General features: G+C 37.7%; 1 protein-coding gene across 34 annotated transcripts in view; it reads right to left on the bottom strand.

Annotated features, from left to right (window-relative positions):
* Epb41 (erythrocyte membrane protein band 4.1) overlaps positions 1-25,348 on the bottom strand; it is a 169,419-nt gene that overhangs the window by 10,547 nt on the left and 133,524 nt on the right. For 11 of the 34 annotated variants that reach the window (XM_078025735.1, XM_078025739.1, XM_078025745.1 and 8 more), the window contains 2 exons: positions 5,581-6,030; positions 4,227-4,355 (listed from right to left, as the gene is read on the bottom strand). In XM_078025735.1, coding sequence (XP_077881861.1) covers positions 4,227-4,355; positions 5,581-6,030 — 579 coding nt within the window. Of the gene's footprint in view, positions 1-4,226; positions 4,356-5,580; positions 6,031-13,965; positions 25,071-25,348 lie in introns of those variants that run through there. The other 23 variants (XM_078025755.1, XM_078025747.1, XM_078025748.1 and 20 more) reach the window with 8 other exon arrangements.

Here is a 25,348-nt window from a genome sequence, read left to right as displayed (position 1 = left end):
CTAGTTTTTTGAGGAACCTCCAAATTCTCATAGTGGTTGTACTAATTTACAATCCCAACAATAGTGTCAAGGTGTTCCTTTTCTCCACATCCTCTCCAGCAGTTGTTACTTGAACTCTTGATGCCTGCCATTCGGATGGGTGTGAGATAAAATCGTAGTGTAGTTTTGATTTGCATTTCCCTAATTGCTAATAATATTGAACATACTTAATTTGTTGGCCTTTTGTATTTCTTTCTTTCTTTTTTTTTTTTCCCGAGAAGTATCTGTTTAACTCATTTGTCCATTATTAATTGGGTTACTTGATTTTTTGGCATTAAATTTTTGAGTTCTTTATATATTCTAGATATCAATCCTCTGTCAGAAGAATAGCTAGCAAAGATTTTTCTCCCATTCTATAGGTTCTCTTTTCACATTCTTAATTGTTTCCTCTGCTGTGCAAAAACTTTTTAATTTGATGCCAACCCACTTATTAACTCTTGGCTTTATTTCCCAAGCTTTATGGGTTCTATTGAAAAAGTTATTGCCTGTGCTTACACACTGGAGTGTTAGTTTCTGGTCTAATTCTTAGATCTTTTTTTCCCTTTTCTTTTCTTTTTGGTACCGGGGATTGAACTCAGGGGCACTCGACCACTGAGCCACATCTCCAGCCCTATTTTGTATTTTATTTAGAGACAGGGTCTCACTGAGCTGCTTGGTGCCTTGATTAGTACATGGTCTCTAGTTCCATGGGGCTGGCTTTGAACTTGCGATCCTCCTGCCTCTGCCTAGTGCCACCGGGATTAAGGCATGCACCACATCACACAGCCTAATTCTTAGGTCTTTGATTCATTTTCAGTCGATTTTTATGCAAGTTGAAATATAAGGGTCTAGTTTCATTCTCTCTAGATGGATAACCAGTTTTCCCAGTACCATTTGTTAAAAAGGCTCTCTTTTCTCCTATGAATGTTTTTGGCATGTGATTCTATAATCTGGTTGCAGCTTGAGGAGCAACCCCTTGCCTTTGGTCACCTGACTTTTAAACTGCACCAGCATTTCCAGCTGGCTTGAACTTAAAATGCTACCACCCAGAGACATTGCTCTCTTTAGATTCTAAATCTTTTAAATTATTTTTCAATTAAAAAAATTTTTTTTGAGGTACTGAGAATTGTACCCAGGGATGCTTTACCATTGAACTACATTCCCACCTTTTTAAAAATTTTGAGAGAGAGACAGTCTCACAAAGTTGCTTAGGGCCTCCCTAGGTTGCTAAGGCTGGCCTTGAATTTGTGATCCTCCTGCCTCAGTCCGCCAAATTCTTGGAATTACAGGCTTGCCCCACTGTGCCCAGCTGACTTTTCAATTTCAAAGAGAGAGAGAGGGAGGGAAAGAAGAAACTGATCAGAATTAAGACCACTCTAGGAATGTTCTTAATCTCTTTTTTTCCAGCTTTTGGCTGATATATGCAACTACAGAACAAATATAACCTTCCCCCACAGTATGAGACTAAACCAGCAGCTTCTGGTCTAGTGTTCAGAAAAGATGCACTGCCTAAAAGGTCGGGCTTGTGATGTGACTCCAGTGCCCTCTACAAATGAGGCCTTGCAAACAACCAGTAGATGGTCACAGTATCAGCACTGTCCTTGGGTCCTTCCAAATTTCATAGGCAGGACACCTGTGAGGGGAGCAGCCTGTACTTCTGTTCGAGGATGGCTGTGTGCTTTCCAGGGCACAGCCTGGATGAATGATCCTAAGCTTTCTAGGCATAGGTAAGTCAACCACGTTAGAGCTGAGAGGATACTGGTAAGAGCAAGAGGTCCCCCAACATCTGGGTCAAGTCCTGCATGAAGGCACAGCTAGGAATCCAGACCCTTACCAGCTGTAGACCTTGGTCATGCTGCCCAAGCATACTGCAAGCAGTCTGGCCTTGCTGCAGCCCTTGAGGCGGTGTACACATCCAGTGCTGCTGAGCTGCTTGCTGAGCCATACACTGTGTCCATGCGGCCACTACAGTTCCAGCATGCAGCTCTGGGCTTGGGGCTTATATGGCCCCACTCCCTGGGAGCTTCAGCAAGCTGACTCCCTGGAACAGGGCTCAGCGAATGGGCAGCCATGGGGCCCTCACCCAACCCCATCTCTCTCAGGTTATTTTGAAGTGATTGCTTTTTTAACGCATAGACTTCTGTGGGCAGTGTGTGGCCCTAATTTTTAGAAAAATCTCTTTTGAACCCTTACTTTTTCTGTGGGGGAGGGTGTGTATAGGCTACAAACTTCAAAAACTTCAAAATGTTGTAAAGTGAACAGGCAGTCTCCCTCCTACTTCTGACCAGAAGTCCCACAGTTCCATTTTCATTCATCAGAGGCCAGCATACTTCTTGTTATTTTATTTTAGTTTTTTGTAGTATCCATTCAGAAAGAGTATACTGCTATCCAAGCCCACACACATAGCTCTTCCATACACAGCTATATATACTTCCCTTTTCCCTTCCACAAACAGTAGCATATTATTCACACCATACCGCAGCATTCACAGATTTATCACGTAGCTCGTTCCCATGCAGAAGCCACATAGAATTACCTTAATTAGATGTTCCATAATGTACTTAACCAGCTCTCTACTGATGGACATTTAGGTTGTTTCCATGGTAGTGAGAGTTTAAAGGGATTCCTTCCCATATGTAAGTAATTCATTTTCTACATCCTCTGGCATAATAGCATACACAATCTTAAATTAATTTTTGATTCCTTCCTTTTCTCAGTCTTCTTCATTGCCAAGCCCTACTCATTCAGTTTTCTTTTTCTCACTCTTATTTTTTTTTGAGGGGGAGGTATTGGGATTGAGCCCAGAGTCTCCTGCATGCTAGGCAAGTTCTCTACCATTGAGTTATACACAGAGCCCTTTTTAAAAAATTTTGTTTAAATAGGGTCTCACTAAATTGCCCGGCCATACCATGCGTGAGGCCCTAGGTTGGATCCCCAATTTGTACACATATATGAATGAATGAATGTATGAATGAATGAATGAATGAATACAAGAAGGAAGAAGAAAGAAAACTGTCCAGGCTGGCTTCTCAAACTTGTGATCCTCCTGCCTCAGCCTCCCCCAAGCAGCTGAGATTACCGTCATGCACGCCATGCCAGGCTCTCTACCTTGGTTGATTTATCTCTCCTCTCCTCTCCTAAGGTTATACTTCAGCTCTTTATAAGCATCTTCCCAGATCCACCCTAGTTATAATTTTGTCTCTAGCCCCCCAACTTTAATATATGTAGCACACAGCTTTAGGAACCCTCTTATAAGATCATTGCTTTAATTATGCTTCTTTATTACCCCCACCAGAGAACTTTAAGCAACTTCTCATTTATCAAACTAAAATCCTACACTCTGGACTTTATTTCACCTAATCTTCCTCCAAATCTTACAGTGGGTAGATACATTATCCCCCATTTATAGCCAAAGAAACAGAAGTTTGGGAAGACTGGCTTTTTTTTTTTTTTAGGTACTGGGGATTGAACTGGGGGCCTTGCACATGCTAGACAAGCACCATCCTACATCCCCAGCTCCTCTTTTTTGTTATTATATTTTTTAAACCTTTATTTTACTTATTTTTATGTGGTGCTGAGGATCAAACCCAGTGCCTCACACATACTGGACAACAAGTGTTCTACCACTGAGCTACTACTGCAGCTCCTCCCCAGCTCTTTTTAAAAATTTTATGCTGAGGGCTGGGGTTGTGGCTCAGCAGCAGAGCGCTCACTTAGCACATGCGATGCCCTGGGTTCGATCCTCAGCACCACATAAAAATAAATAAAATAAAGGTATTGTGTTCAACTACAACTAAAAAATAAATATTATTATTAATAATAATAATAATAAATGGAAGAGCTGAGACCTGAACTTGGTTTATCTGACCCATATTCTTAACCATCACTCTAGATTGACTTTTCCAAGTGAATTAAGTGGAAATAAGCAGTCAGACCAAAGATAATTTTGTTTGTTAGTTGGTTGGTTGGTGCTAAGGATTGAACCTAGGGCCTCACTCATCCTAAGCACATGATCTACCACTGAGCCACACCTCTAGCCACAACAATCTTGCTTATTTTTAATGAGGTATTCTCAGATCAGTAATCCCTTCTAAAAAGAACTGCCCAGGAAAAAAGCTGTTATTATTTGCAGAAAACGATTAGAAATCTTGTGAACATTTATTGTATCTACTCCAGTCTTTGTTCTGAAGCATCATGAGGTGTCCTACCTGGGCAGCCTCATAAGTGATGGTCTTGGTCTCGGTGTGGACAATGGGGACGTCTTTGGTCGGGATTTCACTTTTCACAGCATTTGCAGTATCTGATATGGTGACAGTTTGAGTCTTCACCAGTGGGGGCTGTGAAGTAGTAAAGTAACAGAGTTATCAGAGTCTTGCTGAAGGCTTGAAGAACTAAACCTTCTGACATTGATCTGATCAAAGCTTTAGCTAGAATCAAGCAAAGGGTGAGCTGAATCTCCAAAGGTGTTTCCTCTGCCCAAGTCTTGGACTCTATTTCAAAGTCCTCCTGACAGGGTGTCACATCATGAGGGATATTAAAAAGCAGCATTACTGTAATCACTTTCATAAGCTTAATGGAAAACTTTAACATCAGACAGTTATGACTTGTATTATAAAACACTTCAGATTGACCTTCAGAATTTGAATATAAAACTATTTGCCAAATAGCCATCACTTTCATTTGTCCTTGTGGCTGTACCATTATAATTAAGAAAATCGGCCACATTTCCTCCACTAAATACAAAACGGTACAAGAAACAGCAGAGGCACTGGAATGCATTACCCTGGGATTCATTAACTTCTCTCAAATCAATGTCAGACATTCACACTGGGCTCACTGAAAAGAAGCAGAATTTGGAAAACTGGAAAGAAAAAAAAATCAGTTCTACCACCACCTGGTGATTAATCTCAGAATTTCAGAAGAATGAACATTAGTGGAATATCAAAGGCCTTCTTGTCCATCTGCTCACCTTCCCCAGTCACCTTAAAACTACCACTGGACTGAGATTGGGTTAAGTGACCATCCACCTTGGCACAGGGAATTAGTGTTTACAATCATGGAATCCCCTAGGAGTAGGGTCAGTGGGTGTGGTGGACTACACAGTGGGGCTATAGTATATAGATTATTATTTGGGGCCTGAAATCTCACCAAAAGATCGGCTGCCCCTGTAAGGAGTCCTGGAAATTTTTGAACATGGTCTCAGAACACTGAAGGTTCCTCACCACGGAAGTCTCCAAAATTCACCTCTTTCCTTCACCTATGCTTACTTGAACAGCTAATAGATGAACATACTTACACCAGCTTCATAAAGTAAATAGCTGGAATTTATTCCCAAGAGTTTTGTTAAGTTATCAGGGGAGAAGGTACCTAGTCATAGAGTTGATTCCTCTGAATTAATTTATTATAATCAAAGGCTTTAATTTTACTTTGTGATTTTGAAGAAAAAAAGAAGAGAAGCTGCTACCCTCACCACCACCACCACCACCACCTCCTCCTCCATAGGACAGATTCTGGCCCTCTCCCAGAGAGTCATTACACCTGAGTCATCCAATCAGTCACTACCTGGAAACTTCGAATGAGGGTGGGGAACTGGGTACCCACACGTAAGTCAAGAAATGATCCGTTTTGTTTTCCAAGTGGCTCTCCTGGTGTGACATGTTCTTCACTACTGTCTGCCTTTTTTTCACCAAGTTGCAGCTGACAGGAAGCTGGTGTTACTGAGGGTGTTAAGACACTGGCCTGTCCCTCCACTCCTGGACATTCCCCACCTGGGCCTCTTAGCACCTCCTTAGTATCGGGAGAGCCAGCTGCCCCCTGTTCCTTCTGCTCTGTCTCCTTGCTGCTTGTGGAGAGGGAGCCAAGGTTAAAGCTCTGTGGAGACGCTGATGGGGTGGTCATCTGGCTCTCACTAGGAACTACCAACTGCTTGGGGCCCTCCCATTCAGAGTCAGGGTTAGTAGATGACCCTTTTGTCACGACAGCCACCTCCTCGGTGCGAATGCCATTTATACTCTACAAATGAACGAACACATATAAAAACAAGAAGATTAGGAATAAGCGGTGGAACATAATGAACTTTGAGAATCAACAATGATTTTTAAGATGCCTCACCAATGTTAATATAAAGCAAGAATCTCGGCTCTGAGGTAGTCAAAAGCAAGAACTGCTGCCATTTGCTACATTTATCTGCAGCTTAAGCAACTCCAATTCATTTTGGTCATATTTCTGTAACATTGTTAATCTGAGAATTAATTCCCATGTGCCTCACACAGTACCTAGCACTTTGTAGTCTTATGATCTTGGCTGTATAACATATTCTCTTCAGGAGAATACTTACAGAAGTCACTTTGTCATTCCTAAATACCTAACTCATTACTATACACAGGGCACAGTACAATTTATGAGTCAATCATAACATGTTCTTGAGAAGCTGATCAGGTTGAAAAATATCTCCGAGTTTCAGGCATCATCATGCTAACTCCAAACAGAGAAGCTAATATCTAGATTTGATTGGCAGGAAGAGAGAGACACAGGTAGCAGACACTCTAATCATGGTCACAACATCAGACGTGCTATCCAAAATAGTGAAATGTTTCTCTGAAAACAACACAAATGACCAGCAGCTGAGATGTGTTTCTTCACAGATGAATGACAAAACACTTCAATTTATGAGAGAGAGAAATTCTGGAAACACAGTTTCCTCCTGGGCTAAATGCTTCTCATCACAGAAAAAAATAGTTTTTAGGGCTGGGGATGTGGCTCAAGCGGTAGCGCGCTCGCCTGGCATGCGTGCGGCCCGGGTTCGATCCTCAGCACCACATACAAACAAAGATATTGTGTCCACCGAAAACTAAACAAATAAATATTAAAAAGTTCCGTCTCTCTCTCTCTCTCTCTCTCTCTCTCTTTAAAAAAAAAAAAAAAAAAAAAAAAAAAAAAATAGTTTTTAAAAAGTACGGGGAGAAGATGATAGCACTACAGAAGATGCACCTATTCCTATAGGTTTAAAGAAACATCAAATGCTTTAAGTGGAGGAGGAGGAGGAGGAGGAATTCCCATCTGCAGGAATATGAACCTTTGGAAAAATGAACAATCTAAGTGAAGCCAAAGGCAGTGGCAAGCAATAGTCTACACGTGCTCGCTTGAAATATGCATATGTAAAGAAGCCACTTAAGGCCTTAATTTCTGGTAAGGTCACTTTACCATATTACATGCCACAGCGGAACCTAATAATAGAAAGGGACTCTTTTAAGAAAAGTATTCTTGGAATCAATGACTAAGCTTGAACCAGTGTACATATTTTAGTGCTCAAACCATGTTACATGTGTTTATTATATTTTTTAAAAATTACTGCTACTCCTAACTCTGTGAGCCAGCCTACTTGTGGTGAATATAAACCAGTGCTCTATTAAGGCAAGAAAAGACGCCCTGCACCAGGAACTCCGGGCCAACTTCACTCCTCCACCCTCTTGAAACATGTGACACAAGAGCATCTCAACAGGCACGAGCTGAGTCCAGAGTAAGTGGTGCTTTCATAATCACTGAGGATGCATATGACTTGGAACATGAAGAGCAAAATTGAGAAACTGACAATAGGGCTGTTTCTGTCTGCAGATCAGAGACACAAAAAACATTCTTGCCAATAGTATATTACCAATAGAATATTAATTTCCTCATACTTAAAATGAGAATGAAACTTGGACTTGTAGAGGTCTGAAGATCAAATACAATAACATGAAAACATTTTTTTTTTTTGGTAAATTCTAATGCATCAGACTGATTCATTTAATTTAACCAAATGATTAGCAGGGCACCTCTAATATAAGAGGACCTGGAGCACAAAAGATTTAATTTGTTGTGACACACAGCATGCCGTACTACTTTTAGGGAACTTATCTCACCATTTCTTTTGAGGTTGTTCAAAAACAGATTAGCTAATAATAAACAAATAGGCTTTCTCGGATTGCTGTAGGCTAGCCCTAGCTCTGTGGAACAGGGTATCCAATCCCACTCACATGGAAAGGAACTTCAAGGCTTCTCCAAACCTGTCACAACTGGGAAGGTTGACTAATAATAAGAAAAATACCTAGGAAAATCAAATAAGAGCCAATTTGGTGCCAATCTGCTCAAATGATAAGCAACATCTCTCATCAAGAAGCTATTTGTGAGTGGGCATGGTGGTGTACACTTGTAAATCCACTAGCTAGGGATGCTGAAGCAGGAGGATTACGAGTTCAAAACCAGCCTCAGCAACTGTGAGGCACTAAGCAACTCAGTGAAACCCTGTCTCTAAATAAAATACAAAATAGTGTTGGGGATGTGGTTCTATGGTCAAGTGCCCCTGAGTTCAATACCAGTGGGAGGAGGAGGGGGGAAGGGAGGGGCAGGGGCAGCAGCAGCTATTTGTGAATTAATTACATTGCTTAGGCCAGCACCACTTGACCTACAGTTGTCAAGTGCCACAAAGTTGTCTACAACTAGATCAATCTCTTTATTCCCCCAAAGCATATATATAAGAGATCAGGGTTAAGGTTGTAGCCATTATACTTTCAACTCAACAAATATTTACTGAGCACCACATATGTGCTAGATTAGAAATAAAAAGAAAACTGTTAACAGCTGGTTTGGATTACCATTTATAGCACTCTCACCTATGGTCAAATTCACCTCTTCAGTTGGCTCTGCTGACTGGATCTTTTGGACAATAGAGACCATGATTTACCAACCATCCTCGAAGGCATGCCCTATACTAAACTCACCCAATCACGGCCTGCACCTCTCACCCCAGCTTCCTTCATTATCTCTATTACATTGGTAAATGGTACTGTCATCTATTCAGTGCTCCATGCCCGAGAGTCATCTTCAACGCCTTCCTTACTCAATCCACCGGAGATTATATAACCAAGTCATCTTTATTCTATTCTGATATTCCCCTTATCTGTCTGCCTATCTCTATTTCCACATTTGCTACCTCCATTCAAGCTTTTACAATGCCTCACCCAGATTATTACAGAAACTCTCAACAGTTTTTCTTCTTTTTTTTTTCACCTCAAACCTTCTTTGAATATATCCTCCATTTTGTTGCTAAAGTGTTTTTCTAACATGAAGCACTGAAACCTCCATTTTTCCAGCTTAAAACTCTTCAGCAGATCTTCACTGCCTTTTGGTTGAAGTCCAAACACTTTAGTAAGATGGAAAATCCTTCAAAATCTGACCCCTACCTCTCCCTCTAGCTTCATACTGCTACACATCCACATATAGCTTTCACTCCATTAACTCAAAACTATTTGCAGTTTCTAGTACACATTGAACTTTCTTCTGCCTCCATTATTTTGTGAATATTGTTCCTTCTGGTTGGAAGTCTATGCCTAGCTCAAGTATCAGTTCTTCTGGGAGTTTTCCTGAGTGTCCACAGTGTAGTTAGATACCATTCCTGTTCGGTTCTCATTATACCCTCATTACTTGTATCACCTGTCTTTTCCGTTGGACTTTGGGGAATAAGAACATCCTTATCCTTACTATGTCTAACTTGGCTTCATATCTTTCTTATATAGTTTTTGGCACAAAACAGACATTCGGTAAAAACTTGTTAAAGGTATATTAAATCCAGGTTCTGCTTTGTCTCATGCTATTTAATAACTGAAACATTTAGAAAGGCATGTTTAGAAAGAACATAAACAGGGCTGGGGATGTGGCTCAAGCGGAAGTGTGCTCGCCTGGCATGCGTGCGGCTCGGGTTCGATCCTCAGCACCACATACAAACAAAGATGTTGTGTCCGCCAAAAACTAAAAAATAAATGTTAAAATTCTCTCTCTCTCTTTAAAAAAAAAAAAAAAGAAGAACATAAACAGTGGCTCACTTAACCAGACCCCATTGTCTAGTGTATTATCTTTTCTGTCAGTAAAATAAGAGAAAAACTAATATAACGCATGTTTACCATGCACTAATCACTTTAACATGTTTTCTCATTTAAATTCTCTACAATCTCACTGTGAAGGAGTCATTTTCCCAATTTTATAAAAACAAAGAAATGCACAAGTTAAGCAACTTAGAGCTAGGAAGTGACGGCACTAGGGCTTGGATTCTGGTCTGCTTCTAGTTCTAAAGCCCATCTTCTAACCAAGGCAGCAGAAGACATTTCACGTAGGACCAAAGGAAATGTCCTATTATGTTCAAAAGAATACACATCAAATCTGACTCTAATTTCAAGAAGTATAATGATTGTCCAAAGTCCACTTCACAAAGTCTGTTCTTAGTGGCTGATATTATATTTTTAAATATAAGGAGAAAGCTGAAAAGACAGATGATAACTCTGGCCAAAAGAAGATATAAAGTCCTCCTGACATAAGACATCCAGAATTTGGTATATGATTATCAGTGAAGAATTTTAACTGACAAGAGTTTTTGCTGCTGGCTACGACCATCAGCAAGGGCCACTGGTTGCATAAGACTCACAAATGCATAAACTAAATTAGCCTGGAAACTTTACAGGGATCTTGCCAGGAATACCAATTGATATATGGCTGTGTATGAACCATTCACAGTGACAGAAAGGCAAAACTGAGACTTAATGTGATTCAAAGGTATTAATCTAGGCATTGCTTATCCTAACTGATGGGGGGAATCTATAGGAAAAGAGATGCTTCAATAATAGACCTGCTACCTGCATGAGGTACTGCAGTGATACCCAGTTGGTTTCAAGAATATGAAAAGAAGGTCTAATGGAATTACAGGGGTACACCACCACACCAGGTTAGACAAATGTTTAATTAAACATGGGCACTAAAGATTCTCAATTTCATTTAAAAAGCTGATGGTTTCTACTAAGCATGATAACTCAGTATTTTCTGTTTTGTCAAAGGCTTTCTACTTACTCAAAGGGATTTATGTCTCAGACTCCTCAAACCCTGTGTATATACATGCCATGACGAGTTATAAATTACCCCTTCCTTGATGTACGGATCCCAGATACTGTTAACAACAGGTATTTTGCTGTCCTTCCATTAAACCTGCTTTTCAGGTTATTTTTGATTAAGAGATTTATTCATTTGAAGAGACTATCAAAGGAGCCACAGTTATGTTTGTATGACTACCTTCTCCTACAAGAATCACCGTGAAAATACATCCTGAAAACCTTTCCAAAATTTTGCTACTTAAGCAAGAGCCATCTAGGTTGTTCCAGGGGAATCTGTATAGTAATTTTCCCACATCCATTTGGTCCCTTGTTCCTCACTTAGTGAAGATTAATTTTACCTTTGGGTGGTGATAAAAACAACAACTCCATTCTCTAAAGGAAGAAAAAAAAGGTCCATCTGCTTTTCTTTTTCTATATAACAAAATCTTGGGCAGACAGATAAGGACCAAATGAAGAACAGCAGCAGCAGCACTGCCAAGCTTGCAGGAAACCTCAGGGAAGCACTTTCGCCTCCGGGCCAGGATTAGATGTCGCGAAGAAGCAAGGAGGCAGAACCCGCTAACTTTAAAGACCAAGCCTCCTCTTATAATGTGCCATATTTCATTTCTCACGCATTTAAAAAATATTTTCCTGGGCTAGGGTTGTAGTTCAGTAGTAGAGTATTTGCCTAGCCTGGGTTTGATCCTCAGCACCACATAAAAAAAATAAAGATATTAAAAATTGCTTAATTGAAAAATTATATTTTACTATGTGTGCCACTGTACATATGTAAAAGATCTTAAGGTATACTTAAGTGTTTTCTTAATATTGTCTTATACAACTTTTTGTATTTTGGTTTTAGTAGTGAATTGATCTTTAAAACCTGAAGAGACGGGTCAACAATTTATGAAGTAAGTGCAGAAAATTCCTTAATGTCCTGTATAACTTTAAGTAAAGTTTAAAGTAAATCTTAATAGGTTCCTAAAGGAAGAGAATTTAAAAGAAAGAATGATAAGAAACGTCAGCTGCTAAATAGTATAAAAATAATCTTATAAATACAATATCAAACCTTAGTAATTTGCCAAAGTTGGTTTTTAAAAAATCTTTCTTTCTATTTTTCTTTTTGGAGCCATGATGGAACCCGGAGCCTCAAACATGCTAGCCAAGTGCTCTACCACTAACCCCAGTCCACAAGTTGGTTTTTGAAAGTCAAAGTCAATAATGATGGTCTGAATACATCTATGTGGAAAAGAAATAGCTCAAATTGAAGTTGCATCTCATTATATTTTACCTAATGTTTTCTGATTTAGAGATGTCAGGGATATGCTTAAAAATGTGAATTTAAAATGTGGTTGTCTCTGTGATTTAATTCCTCAGTATAGTTCCCATTAGATGTCTGCCTCTGGAACAGTGAGGACAAGTACTGGGAATGGTCACTATCCTGCCAAAGTCGTGACAGCAACTGAGAGTTTGAATATTAATGATCAAATATCCCAACACTGATCTAAATAATGTTAGATTAGTGACATATACTGTGGATCAACACTATCTTACTTCACATCCATCACATATATGTACATATACACACAAACAAGTAGAGGTATGTGTGTGTGTGTGTGCGTGCGCGCGCCCTCGCATGTGTGCACTTAAAATTGAACCCAGAGCCTCTGAGTGGCTTTCCCAGCCCCTATTTATATTTCTTAAAGTATTACTTTTGGCAAAGATGCATGAACCAGAACATTAAAGACATCTAGTCCCTACATGGAAATAAGTGGGCCAAGACTGCAGATTTAACTAAGGTTGGTCTTCCTTTTAGCTTTTGTTAGCAGGTTCTTAACCAGGTCCTCAGTGTGTGTATGTTTTATTTCTTTGATGTTAGTGCTGGGGATGGAACTGAAGGCCTTGTGCATGCTAGGAAGTACTCTACCATAGAGCAACACCCCCAGTCCTTGTCCTCGGTATATTTTAGAGAACACTGGGAGCTAGAGCCTTGAAGAAAGAAATTGTGATAGAAGAACTAAAATAGTTATGAGGATATTTAATATGTATTCCTAGGTCAAGATTCTCAGGAAAGATACTGGATAGACTATTTTTAAAAAAATATTTATTTTTTAGTTATAGTTGGACACAATACCTTTCTTTTATTTATTTTTATGTGGTGCTAAGGATTGAACCCAGGGTCTTGCACTTGTTAGGCGAGTGCTCTACCACTGAGCCACAGCCCAGCCCTGGATAGGCTATTTTTAATGACTAGTTGGGAGAAATATACTGTTTATTAAGAAAGAAAATGGGGAGAAAACTTCTGAGTTAGTCACAAAATCTACAACCCCTTTAAAGCATAATAGTCTCACTGCTCTAAGCCTAGAAGTATATCTTTCTTTTTTGTTATTACCCACATATTCACTTCCTGAAATCAATATATTTTCCTCAAGAAGAAAGCCTGAGATTTAGAATTTTACCTCTATAGTCACTTTACACAATATAAACAAGTCTACCACATCTATTAAAACTACCACTGATTTTCATAATCGCTTCATTCTATTTTACATTTTGTCAAATAAAAAGAAACTTAAGGCTGGCCTTGTATAATGGTATGATCAACTCTGAAGTGTTACCATCATCTTGGCCATGACTTTGCGGTTTGCTGAAACACAAATATCTCGAGGGAAGTTAGCACATGAAAGTTTGATGAGTGTTTCTATGTTTTAGGAAGAAGGGATCTGTTAGACTTTTAAATAAGATTTTTTACAAGTAAGTTTTGTTTTTGTTTTTGCAGTCCTGGGGATTGAACACAAGGAAACTCTACCACCAGGCTATCTCCTCAGACCTTTATGTTTTTTAAATTTTGAGACAGGGTCTCATTAAGTTGCCTAGGCTGACCTCAAACTTGAGATCCTTCTGCTTCAGCCTCCTGAATAGCTGCAATTACAGATATGAGCCCAACTGCCCAGCTGAAAATAAGTATTAATAAGAGAAAAGGGGTGAACTGGGGTGGCAGTGGAATTGGGGTTGGGGGAATGCACAGACAACATACACCCACAGAGCACATTACCCTTGCTTTGTAAACCCAGTAAGAAATGCTTTGCACTGCAAATGCCCACAGAACCAGCAGGAACCGAGGTTATCTTGCTAAGCACAGAAGGAAGAAACCCAGCAGAAGAGTCCAGCTCCTGGTTCTTAACTAAAGTAAACAATAAATATTACAGTCACTTAAATTGTCAACAATGTATTTAAATAATATCCCCAGATGGTCTGCAACATGCAAGCTAAAAAATGTAGAATCCAATCCTGATAAGATCAGTTAATTGCGAGTGCTCTGTTCCTACAATAAATTATTCTCTTTTAACAAAACAGGGCAAGTTTGGAAAGAATGGCTTTAAATACCTATGGAAAGGGTCTAGAAAAACAAAACATATGTCTCTAGACATTATAAATTTATAAATGTTTATCATCTCTTTCCTATTTTGAAAAAAATATTATCAGTATTTCCATTGGTTGTATAATAATCAGTAGGAACATCAACTTGGAGGTTAAAAAAGAAACATTTCATTTAAAACAAATGCTTTTCAATGGGCACTTGCAATAAAAGATAAATCAGATGTGGTAATGGCTTCTTTTGTAAAAGCCATGTGTAAACAGCACATAAAGATGACAAGTCAAACAGCAGTAGCCCATTCTTCAGCCAAAAAAGGAAACAAATGAGGAAAGAACAAAAATTACTGAAAAGAAAAACATTCCCCGTCCCCCCACCCCCAAAACTTGATAAATCATAGTTTTTTTTTCAGTGGAAAACTCAGGCCACTAGCAGTTTCAAAAAGAACATTAGAATCACAAACGATCAAGATGGGGATAAACTAACAACAGAGTTACCATGTGGCTAGCAAAAGATGATTTCAAAATTCTGTCTTTCCTTTCTACTGTGCCATTCTGAATCACACAATATATTTTTACTCTTCCAATTTCCTCTCTCTTGGAGACAACCTCCCCCATTTTTTTTTTTTAAATATCTGTATGTGCAGGTCCCTAGCTAGAAATACATCCTTACAGGTACTCACTAGTTTCTCCATGAAGCTCAGAGTCACTTTCATGGTGCACTGCTATTCTCCAGTATATAAAGCTTACATCTGGATAGAATCTGGATAGAAGCTTACTCAGGAAGACACTGGCTTTTATTAGAATTGGTGAAATTGTTCATTACATGAAAATAACTCCATAATGCAGCCTTTCTTTAATGAATGCCAGTCAATGTCATTTGCTAATTATGAATATCCTTCAAACATTGTTTGTTTTTGTGGTGCTGAGGATGGAATCTGGCTTTGAGCATGCTAGACAAGTTGATGCACCACTGAGCCATACCCCCAGCTCCTATAGATTTTACAATTTCCTAAAAAGTGCTGTTATTAGATTATCCCCAGAGTAGGTGAATGTAAAAGCAAACAGCTTAAAAAATCATGCCTGTGTGCAAAATTTTAACTATTAGGTAATAGAAAATTTTGCCTTTACACTGCACTCACCAGCAAGGACTCCACAGATCAAATGAACATTCTCACACCTGAACAGATCTGTAGAAGTCAAAGTGCTTGAGCAAATATTAAAGGTTATACTGAACATGACTAGGAGACCAGAAATCTTTGGCAGTCAGTTGCATTTCATAATACTATGAAGGGCTGGGGTGCAGTGATGGAGATGGAGAGAAAGGAGCTATAACCAGCACAAAAATTCTAGTTATTTCAGGTGGAACAAAATTAAAGTTGTCAGTAAGCTTTCACAGAAGTTCCAGTTCTAAAAATGATTAAAGTCTTAATAAGCATTTAAAAAATTATACCCCAATTTAATATCTAGAAAACAGTATCTCTATTCCACAGAAATAAAAGCATCAGAAAACTATTCTTAGATATCAACGGTGTCTTCTCTTCCTGAAAAAACCTACATTAATGAAAATGGCTTTCTGTGCTAACGTTATCAACAAATTCCTTGAAGGAATGTGGCTTTGAAGAAACACTACAACATTTTCATATTACTCAGACATGGCCACAAGGTACATACTTGAAGCTAGTAAACAGACCACTTCAAAATGTGGAGTGTTGATTTTAAGTAATGGCCTGAATGATACAATAACATCTGGAGCTGTGAAAGCAAGAGAAGGTTTACCTGAGGTGAAGTGAGAGGGAGAGCGGTATACCTTCCATGAATTCCACATCACAGGAACAAGCTCTCCTTGCACCCACATACCCACACCCACTCCACTCTCAATCTTCAGTCTGATCAGAGTGGCAATATTGGATGGTTAATAACTACTAATTTGTACAACGCCTTAAAAAGCAACAAAAGGCAAATTCAGCACATTAAAATGTTTTTAACGGATGTGACAATTACATGTGTTGTAGTGACTGGTTAAATTGGTTAGGTTAGGAAAAATTGTTTTTAAAATCTGACATAAATAAATCAAATGAGTTCCAAGCTGATTTAAAACAATATTTAGAGAACCAAATACACACAAAGAGGTTGTCTCTGTCTAGGACTAAGCAAAGGCAATTACTGGACCACAGAGAAGAGTGAAAATACACAAAAAGCAAGAGAATTTTCCTAGAAAACTTGGCTGACAGGCATCTCCTGTTTATCAGTGGAAGCAGCTGTTTGTTTCCCTCCCCACTCCTTTCTCCATAGTGGGGCTATGCATGGCATTACTGGCTCCTACTTCCCTAATGATTAGTAGCAAACAGAATCTGATTTGTAATAAGATTTATTCATGATAAATTTACATATTAACAGAACAATTAATGTGAGAAAAATATTTTTAAAATGTTGGAAAAGAGAAGTTCTTTAGCAGATTTCTGTAGGTTGAAAAGCCTTGTTGAACTGTTAGTGGATAAATACTTTGTTCAACTGAGTATCAGAGCTAAAGGATCCTGGGTAACCCTTCAGATTTTACAACCATGTCAAATAGGGAACAATGCCACTTCCAAAAGAATCTTATTTTATTTTCTCCTGATTTACTGATCACTATTGCCCAAAAAGGCTCTCGGAAATGAGGAATTCCCCTCACAGAAGTATCTTTTTATTTTTTAAATAATAAGATATAGAGGAACCTTTTAAAAAGTTATTGAAGATAATTGGGAAAGAGAAACCTTTCCAAAAATGTTTCTAACAGATACCCAAACTTAAATTTATACATCTGCCTAGAATACTAAGAGTAAAAAAAAAAAAATATATATATATATATATATATATTTTACTGTCTTTACCATATTTATTATATATCTCTAAAACATGGCTAAAGAGAGGGTAAATTTAGGGTGGTTATAGAATTTCAGATTCCACTCAAGGTGTACCCTAATATCAGATAAACAGAAATGAAAGCCTTGTCTTTTGGTTTCCATTTCTAATCATAAATAAGACAAGAATACTTTGATAGTGGATAAAGATAACAATTTCAGCTCTTCAAAGGTACAAAGACAAAAAATGTAATTAATTAGTTTCCTGATCTGAATCAGAGGTCAGAAACTAAGCCCAACAGGCCAAATTCTACCTTCTCTTTGTTTTTGATGGCTCTGAGCTAAGAATGGTTTTACAATGTTAAATGATAGGGAAGAGTAACATAAAAATTATATGCAATTCAAATTTCAGTGTTCATAAATAAACTTTGGAACATAGTCATGGTCATTCATATTCTGTAGCTTTTGCTGCTTTCACTCTACAATGCAAAGCTGAGTAGTTGTAAAACAGCCTGAAAACTTGAAAGTATTTACTATCTGGCCCTTTGTAGAAAAAGTTTGCAACCTCTGATCCATATGATGTACAAAACCCAGGATAGTTTGATACATTTGGTGTTTTTATATCATGTAAAACATTCCAAGATGAGTTTAAACAGACATGTATCCATCTTTTTGTGTATGTGGATATGTGTGTGTAGTACTGGGACTGAACCCAGGAGTTCTCTACCACTCATCCATATCCTCAGCACTTTAAAATTTTATTTATTTTTTTAATCTTTGAGAGAAGTTCTCCCTAAGTTACCAGGTTGGCCTCAAACTTCTGCCTCAGCTTCCCAAGTTGCTGGGATTACAGGTCTGCACCATCATCCTTCCTGGCCTACTGTCTTGTATTCTAGAGTGAAAATAGTTGATTAGTAGCTGTGGTAAAGGATAAGGGCTTTTATTGAACCAAATTACAAGAGAGACTGACATTTACCATAGAGTCACACAGAGATTCAAAAATCCTTAAGTAAACCAGGGATCGTATAGGATTCTTGGCGACAAGCCATATGGTATGTGGTAATTAATTTGGCACAAATTTATGTCTCAATACAAGAGATTCTATCCATTGCTATCTGTTATTAATCATTTAATTTAGTTTTTACAAATGTATGCCATATATGAGGCAACATGGTAGCCAGGATACAAAAGTGATAGATGGGGCAAAGAAAGGGAACATACCCAGACCTCTAAACCCTGAGAATCTTATAGGTTTGAGGAAACACAACTAAGAGATGGGTTAATTTTTCAAATATTTAATAGCACATTTTCTGGTGGGGATCTAAATCCTAATCAGAATATTAAACAGGAAGTATGTTTCCATAATCTTATCATAATACCCTAGTATAAACCCAATCACCTGGTGGCACTCAAGGTAGTCAGACTGTCCAAGAGGGAAAGCAGACCTTAGCACACAGGCTCTGGTAGTGTGCTTCCTCAAAACCTAACAGTGATACTGTCAACGGATTCTGGGCCATAAGAAGCTTCCAAGAATATTAAACTATTCCACCTCTACTCTTATCTATGAAAAACTAGGAACACTAGGAATTTCAAAATCTCTGAAGGAAGAGAGGGAGAAAGGAAGAGAGGGAAGGAGAGGGAGGTAGGGAAAGAGGGGCAAGCAAGTTTAATAAATTGCAGGGAAGCAATCTGTGGGCAACATAGCCAAGAGGAAAGGGCTGATAAAACAAGAAAGACTAGAAAAAGAGAGAGAGCGGAAGGACAACATGCTAGGAGGAAGGCTGGGATAGATCTGGAAAACTAAGTTACCTAAGGGCAAGAACTGGGATTAATTCCAGTATGAGAATTATCTTTACCTATGTGAAGAACTATCATGTGGAAGACAGAAAACTCCTTAAAATCCTTGCACTCAGATCAATAAGTAAAAGCTGGAGGAAAACCGATTTGACGTAATATAAAGGTGATTTATACACAGACTCAGATGTAATGTGTTATCTTGGGGGATGATGTAAGCATAGGCTGCAAGACTAGCCTCTAAATGGTCTCTAAATCTCTAAATGATATTGTAGAGAAGAGCCAAGCATAGGAGGGGAGAGAGGGAGAGCCCTGCTGGTAGGCAAAGAATAAATGAATGGATGGCAGTAGCCATGTCCTTTTTTTTTTTTTTTTGTTTTTATACTGGGGATTGAACTCAGGGGAACTTGACCACTGAGCCACATTCCCAGCTCTATTTTTATATTTTATTTAGAGAAAGGTCTCACTGAGTTCCTTAGCTCCTCACTTTTTGCTGAGGCTGGCTTTGAATTCGAAATCCTGCTGCCTCAGCCTTCCAAGCAGCTGGGGTTACAGGCATGGGCCACCACGCCTGGCGCCATGTCTGTAATTCCTTTTCTGTTGAGATAGAATCCTATACACAGGAAGATTTTTTCTTTTTCTTTTCTGTCTGTCTTTTTAAATGGCAGTGCTTGGGATGGAGCCCAGCACATTGAGAATGCTAAGCATACACTCTGCCACTCAGCTACATCCCCAGCCTGAAGATTCTGTTTTAAAAAATGACAGGAGACAGTAGAGAAGAAAATGAGATGCTGAAATGCCTTCATTGATTTGGGGACCAGAAGAGAGAGTTCAGACTCTGTGCCTTTCCCTTCCTTTAATCTTTGGAATGCCTAATTCTATTATTCACCTGAAAGAGGATTCTAACTAAGGTAAAGGTCAGGGCACTGTGATCTTCTAGGATATCAACCACAGAGGATGGGAAAAGCACTCCTAAAGTATCTTTCCTCAACAGTCTGTCCTCTATACATTTAGTTAGGATATTATTAAAGTTTTTGTATTATATTCTGCTGCAGTAAAAAGAAGATCCTAAGGCAAGAGGGGTAACAGTATCAGAAAGAAAAGCAGGTTTTCTGATACTACAGACTATGGTGCAGAGGAGGCCAATGTGGTAATTCCACATGCCATGCACGATAGAGAATAAGGAGTTGTCTCAGTTTCTGGTACCAAAATTACAAGTAACGGGGTAGTAAAAAAAAAAAAAAGTACTGAAAAAAAGTGAAATTTCTATGTATAATAAAACAGTCTTTTTCAAAGCTGTAGAAAATGCTGTAAAGAAGTCTTGGATTTTATAATTTCTATGAAGAGGAGCATGAGAGAAAGCAACTCTGTAGAGAAGTTCCATGTGTCTTTACTATGCTCAAAACCCTTGGAAGGGGAACAATGAGAAAGTGTTTCGTTTTGTTTTTACTTTTTCTATTTTCCTTTTGTGAATATCTGACCACCGTGTTGAAGCACAAGTATAAATTTTAATTGATTATATCTTTGAAAAAAGTCATTAAACATCTAGTGCCTAGCATGTCCTATAGGTTGATTCATAGGAATTATTTCAGAAATGACTTTGGAAAATAGAAGAAAGTAAATTGGTCTATATTCAAAGAAATTTCAGGATAATATTTTTAATAGTATTTAATATAAAGAAGTTTACTAGGTTCTAGGATGACAACTGAAAATCAGTTAAAAATCAGATAATCTCAAGTCTAGTTTTAGTCAACAAAGTAAGTATCTCCTCTCTTTAAATTTTTTTTTTACTGAAGTTGTAAATAAGTAATAGAATTGACCCATGGAAATAGAATCTCCTGCATATTCCAAGTGTCTGCATATAAGAAAATGGCTAAAAGACAGGTCAAAATATAGATGTTGGTTTTATTTTTAAGTACGTGTTACTCTAAGAATATCACTTGGATAAAGATGAGTTTATTAAGAATAGGATAAATTTGGAAAGACATTAAAATTACACTCTGTTGCTTAGGTTGGTCTTGAATTTGTTAACTTATAGGGTCCTCTCCTGCTCAGCCACCTGAGCAGCTGGGACTACAGGTTTTGAAAAGAGATTTTTAACTTTAGTAGTTTTAGATGCTTGGTAAAATGTCAAGAGGAATAGATGGAAATAAAGATAGCTATTTTCTAATTCTGCCAAATTAGAAAATTCCAAGAAGTTAATGCATGCCTGTTTGTTTCTTAATTTCCATCTTCCCAGTCCTTCAAAGACCAAGAATTAAAAAACTCAAGCTTCTGGTTCCAGGAAAGAGCTATAGATTCATTCTTTTTCTTTTCTTTTTTGCTCATCTTCTCTGTATCACTGCAATTTTAGTATATGTGCTGCTGAAGTAAACACTAGATTCATTCTTATGAGATAGTGGAAATCTGGGCACCAAGTAGTTAAATGAACTTCCTGGAATTACCCTGGAAATGATCAATGACAAAACTAAGGTAAAATCCCACAACTTTACATTGGTCTGTGTTGATTAATTTAATCCAAATTTATTTTGTTTGTTTGCAGTGCCAGTGATTCAACCCAGGGCCTCAGCCCCCACATTGTTCTTTACATCTCTACCCACCATTAAGAAGCTGAACCAGGGTAAAGCCAACACAGTTATATGGAAATGCTTCTGGTACTGAGAATAAAATGAAGTTGGGGGAAAGAAGCCAACACTATTTATAGCTTCATGTTACAAATATTGGCAGCATTAACTTTAGGCAATACAAAGCTGGAATGTCCAATATTTTTCCTGTGATAACTACGATGGGTCTATATTTTGAGACTGCATTAGCCAGCTTTGTCCAATACAAGGGCTTAGCCAGTCTCCTCTCAACCATTCTTAACCTATTTACGGAAGAAATGGCTTTTCCTTTGTCAATAAGAGTCTCTGAGGACTCTTGTACTTCAGAAAACTGAAAATTACTGTTGGCTCACACTAGACTTCTAATGGACTTGAAATAACTCCAATACAAAAAGAAACAAAATTCAGGGTTACATTTATAATAGTAATTAATAAAAAGCTGTGTACAAGGATGAAAACTAGAACTTCAGGAAATATAATCTGAAACAGTTATAAAAGTATCAATAAAATTCTAAGATAATTTCCTTTTTTTAAAAAAAAAGACTTAATAGTATAACCAATGCGATAGTTTCATTTGTTATTTCACTAAGCAAACACCTTATATCTTATTTCACAAATAAAGGTGGGTACTCATGATTATCACTTTGTGTGTTATAAAATAGCTTTGCAGTATTTCAGGTTGATTTGAGAGCTCTCTTATTATGAATCAATAAATATGCTTGTTTATAAAATATTTGTTATAAATAGAAATAGCTTGTGACATGAAAGATATACAAGCACATCAATTTTTTTTTTTTAACCTTGCCTGGTCCTTGCTTCTTTTCCCACTATTATGACAGTAGCAGTTTTCAAGAAATAGCAGAGAATTATGTCCACATGTCTCTAGAGACAGTAAGATAATACTTGTGGATGTTGAAGGACAAGATTCTTGGCTTTACTGCTTTTTTTTTTTTTTTTTTTTTTTTTGGTCTAAGAGGCCAGCTTTTCAAAATCAAAGTCTTGTTTAGAAGTTTCATCAACTGAAAAGCACTGAGAAGTTACACCAAGTGCAATAATCCCAGTTTGATAACATTATAAACGCAAAGTTCAAAACAATATTTGACACATTAACCAAATCACCCATATTGGTACATTCCAGTGCCAAAAAAAGCAAGCTACATGCAAAGTTTCATTAATATTGAGGTAAAAAAAAAAAAAAAAAACAACAAGTTAGGCATCCAAGTTGTGTTCTGAGGAGAGAGTGCTCGTATTTACTTCAGGGAAGCCTTATAAATTAACATGCAAACAGGAGACATATAACTTATCACAACAGAACTTTAGCTCACAAGCCCAGTGATTAAAAACAATCGATTTTCAACACAGGTATAGGAACAAACAGGTCCAAAGTATATTAGGAGAACAAAGTATATCTATATCTATATATCTCTCTATATATGTTAAGCTTATCATAATGGCTAAATATTGCTTCTATAGCAATGTAATTATTTAAGCTATAACAAAATAACACAGTATTTTAATTCAGAGAAGGGGCTGTTTATGTACAGATCTGAAATAAATCTGTATTCCAGGACATTTAAAGATAGGTAGAGTAATCTGAGATATTCAGCCCTGGCCAGAGGCCAGGGGACACCAGCACCATTTTCTTTAAACTAAATCAACACTCTGCTTATGAAAAGACAGCATGTAGCCTTTGCAGATCTTTTCTATACACCAGCAGGATAAAGTCATCTGTCCCTGTACAGCTCAGAAATACTCATAAAAAGGCCACAGATGTCAAAAGCCCTTTTCTAGAAAAAGGCCTTTGTATATACCGGCTTGATACTCTAAGAAAAGGAGTGGTTATGGATTTATAGATTAAAACTTTATCATTTTAAGGCTTTTGAAAGGTTAGCAAGTCAATTTTTTTTTCTTAAACTACGGAGCCCATGCCACACAAATGACTACAGGAGCCTGGGAAAGTTCTCATCAAATGTTTCTAGAGAGTATCCTGGTTTGTGTGAGACACTGGTGAGGACACAGCAACAGTCAACAGTGAGAACATGCAGGATAAAAGAGTTAAAGCTTTTGGGAAAAGTACCAACTTGCCATGTGCTTAAATCTGATTTGTCTAAATTTGTTAACTTCAGTACAGAAAAATTGGCTTGGGTAATCAATCCATTGCTACTCCTTTTATCCCACAATACATTTTCTACAAAGTAACATTTTATTGACAGAAAAATGATCACAAGAGCTTCCCTAGGACAGTGAACTATCAGAGGCATCATATAGGTGATAAAACATTTGAAGTTAAGGACAAAAGTTCACTGGTATTAGTCTTGACATTTCAGATGAGCACCCTGTTTTCCGATCACAGAAAGACCAACCACCAAACAGCTAATGCAAGGACCACAAGAAAAGACATCATGAAGGGAATACGAGGAGATGGAAAAGTACTAGAGTAGAGGTGGCACTTTTTGAGAGACTTGTGATCCTCAGGGATTGGAATAGAAACCTTGGGAGGAATTTCTTCATTTTCTTGCTGGGGTAAGACTCTTTCAGCAGATCTCTCTTGCCTTTTAATTTTCTCTTCATCCTGTACTAACAGAGCACGTTCCTGTGTCTGCTTTCACGGTAGAAGATCAAGAAAGACAGAGAAAGATGAACAAAATGACAGATGGAAAGTGCTCAAAAATGATACTTGGGGATGTGCAAAGGATTTGAAAAGACCTTTTGGACACTCTTTTGAGATTTACTTTGGCAATCTATCCTAGCAAAGTTTCTAGAACACAGTAGGGTGCTCTAATTGTTTGAATAAATGAATATTAGAATGCCTAATTCTAGTAATTAGGCATTAGAATGCCTAATTCTAGGAATCAGTACTTTTCCTTACTTATATTATTTAGTCCTCTTTTGGGGATATTCACATATAATTTTTTTTCACATGTGAATTTTGGCCATTTTTCATTGCTTCAGTACTGTCCATCACCAATAAACTGAGCAATGCCAATAATAAAGGTATTCTTCTTACCAGGAGAAGAGTTATTCTTATTACAAGTAAAATGGCAGAATATAAAAGTGATCCTCGTATCTCTTTACATAGTCTTTAAAAACTGCAATTGTTCAATATGATAATTAGCTTTTGCTCAAGGGAATAAAAGTCTTATACATTTTAAAGATTTCAAAATAAAAACAAAGTATAAAAGTTTATAATGTACCTACAGGGTCTACCAAAAAAAAAATCAAAGAAAAAAATTTTTAAACCCACAAAATCTCAACAATTGCACAGTTAGAATCACGACGAAAAAAAAAATAGTGACCATGATGAAGGTGTAAGCAAATACTTTTGACAATTTTAAGGAAAGTTCTTTGCCCCAATTGTCAATTTTCCTCCCCAGCAATTTTTGTCCTCTGCTATCCATAGTCAAGATGGTTCTTATCTATGAAAGGAAAAACTTGGCTCTAAGTTCTTTCAGTTGGGCTAGCCTTCTCTGATCAGTTTGGAAGTTCAGCACTGGTTCTTTGCACACCCCTAAGTGACATGTATCAGGGAGAAAGTAGCTAGGGGACTGGTCAGCAAAAAGAAAAAAACGGAAAAGAAAGGATGCAAAATTATAATGATTTTTAAAAGAAAATAAAGTGGGAGAAGAAAGACAACATAAAAAGAATAGGGTATAATTAAATTCATTTTCTCTCTGAATACATATTTACATCTTCATGCAGCTTTTCAACCAGCCATGCGCCGAAATAAGCAAATTGAAAGCTGCAATGCAGCAGCAGTGAAAGTGTAATGTGTTAGGCCGAAGGCTGTGGGTGTGAATTTACTAGAATAGCCAAAAGAAAAAAA

Source organism: Ictidomys tridecemlineatus, chromosome 11, assembly GCF_052094955.1.
Source record: "Ictidomys tridecemlineatus isolate mIctTri1 chromosome 11, mIctTri1.hap1, whole genome shotgun sequence".
NCBI lineage: Eukaryota > Metazoa > Chordata > Mammalia > Rodentia > Sciuridae > Ictidomys > Ictidomys tridecemlineatus.
Note: the sequence above shows the minus strand (reverse complement) of the source record. Positions and strands in the feature narration are given on the sequence as shown.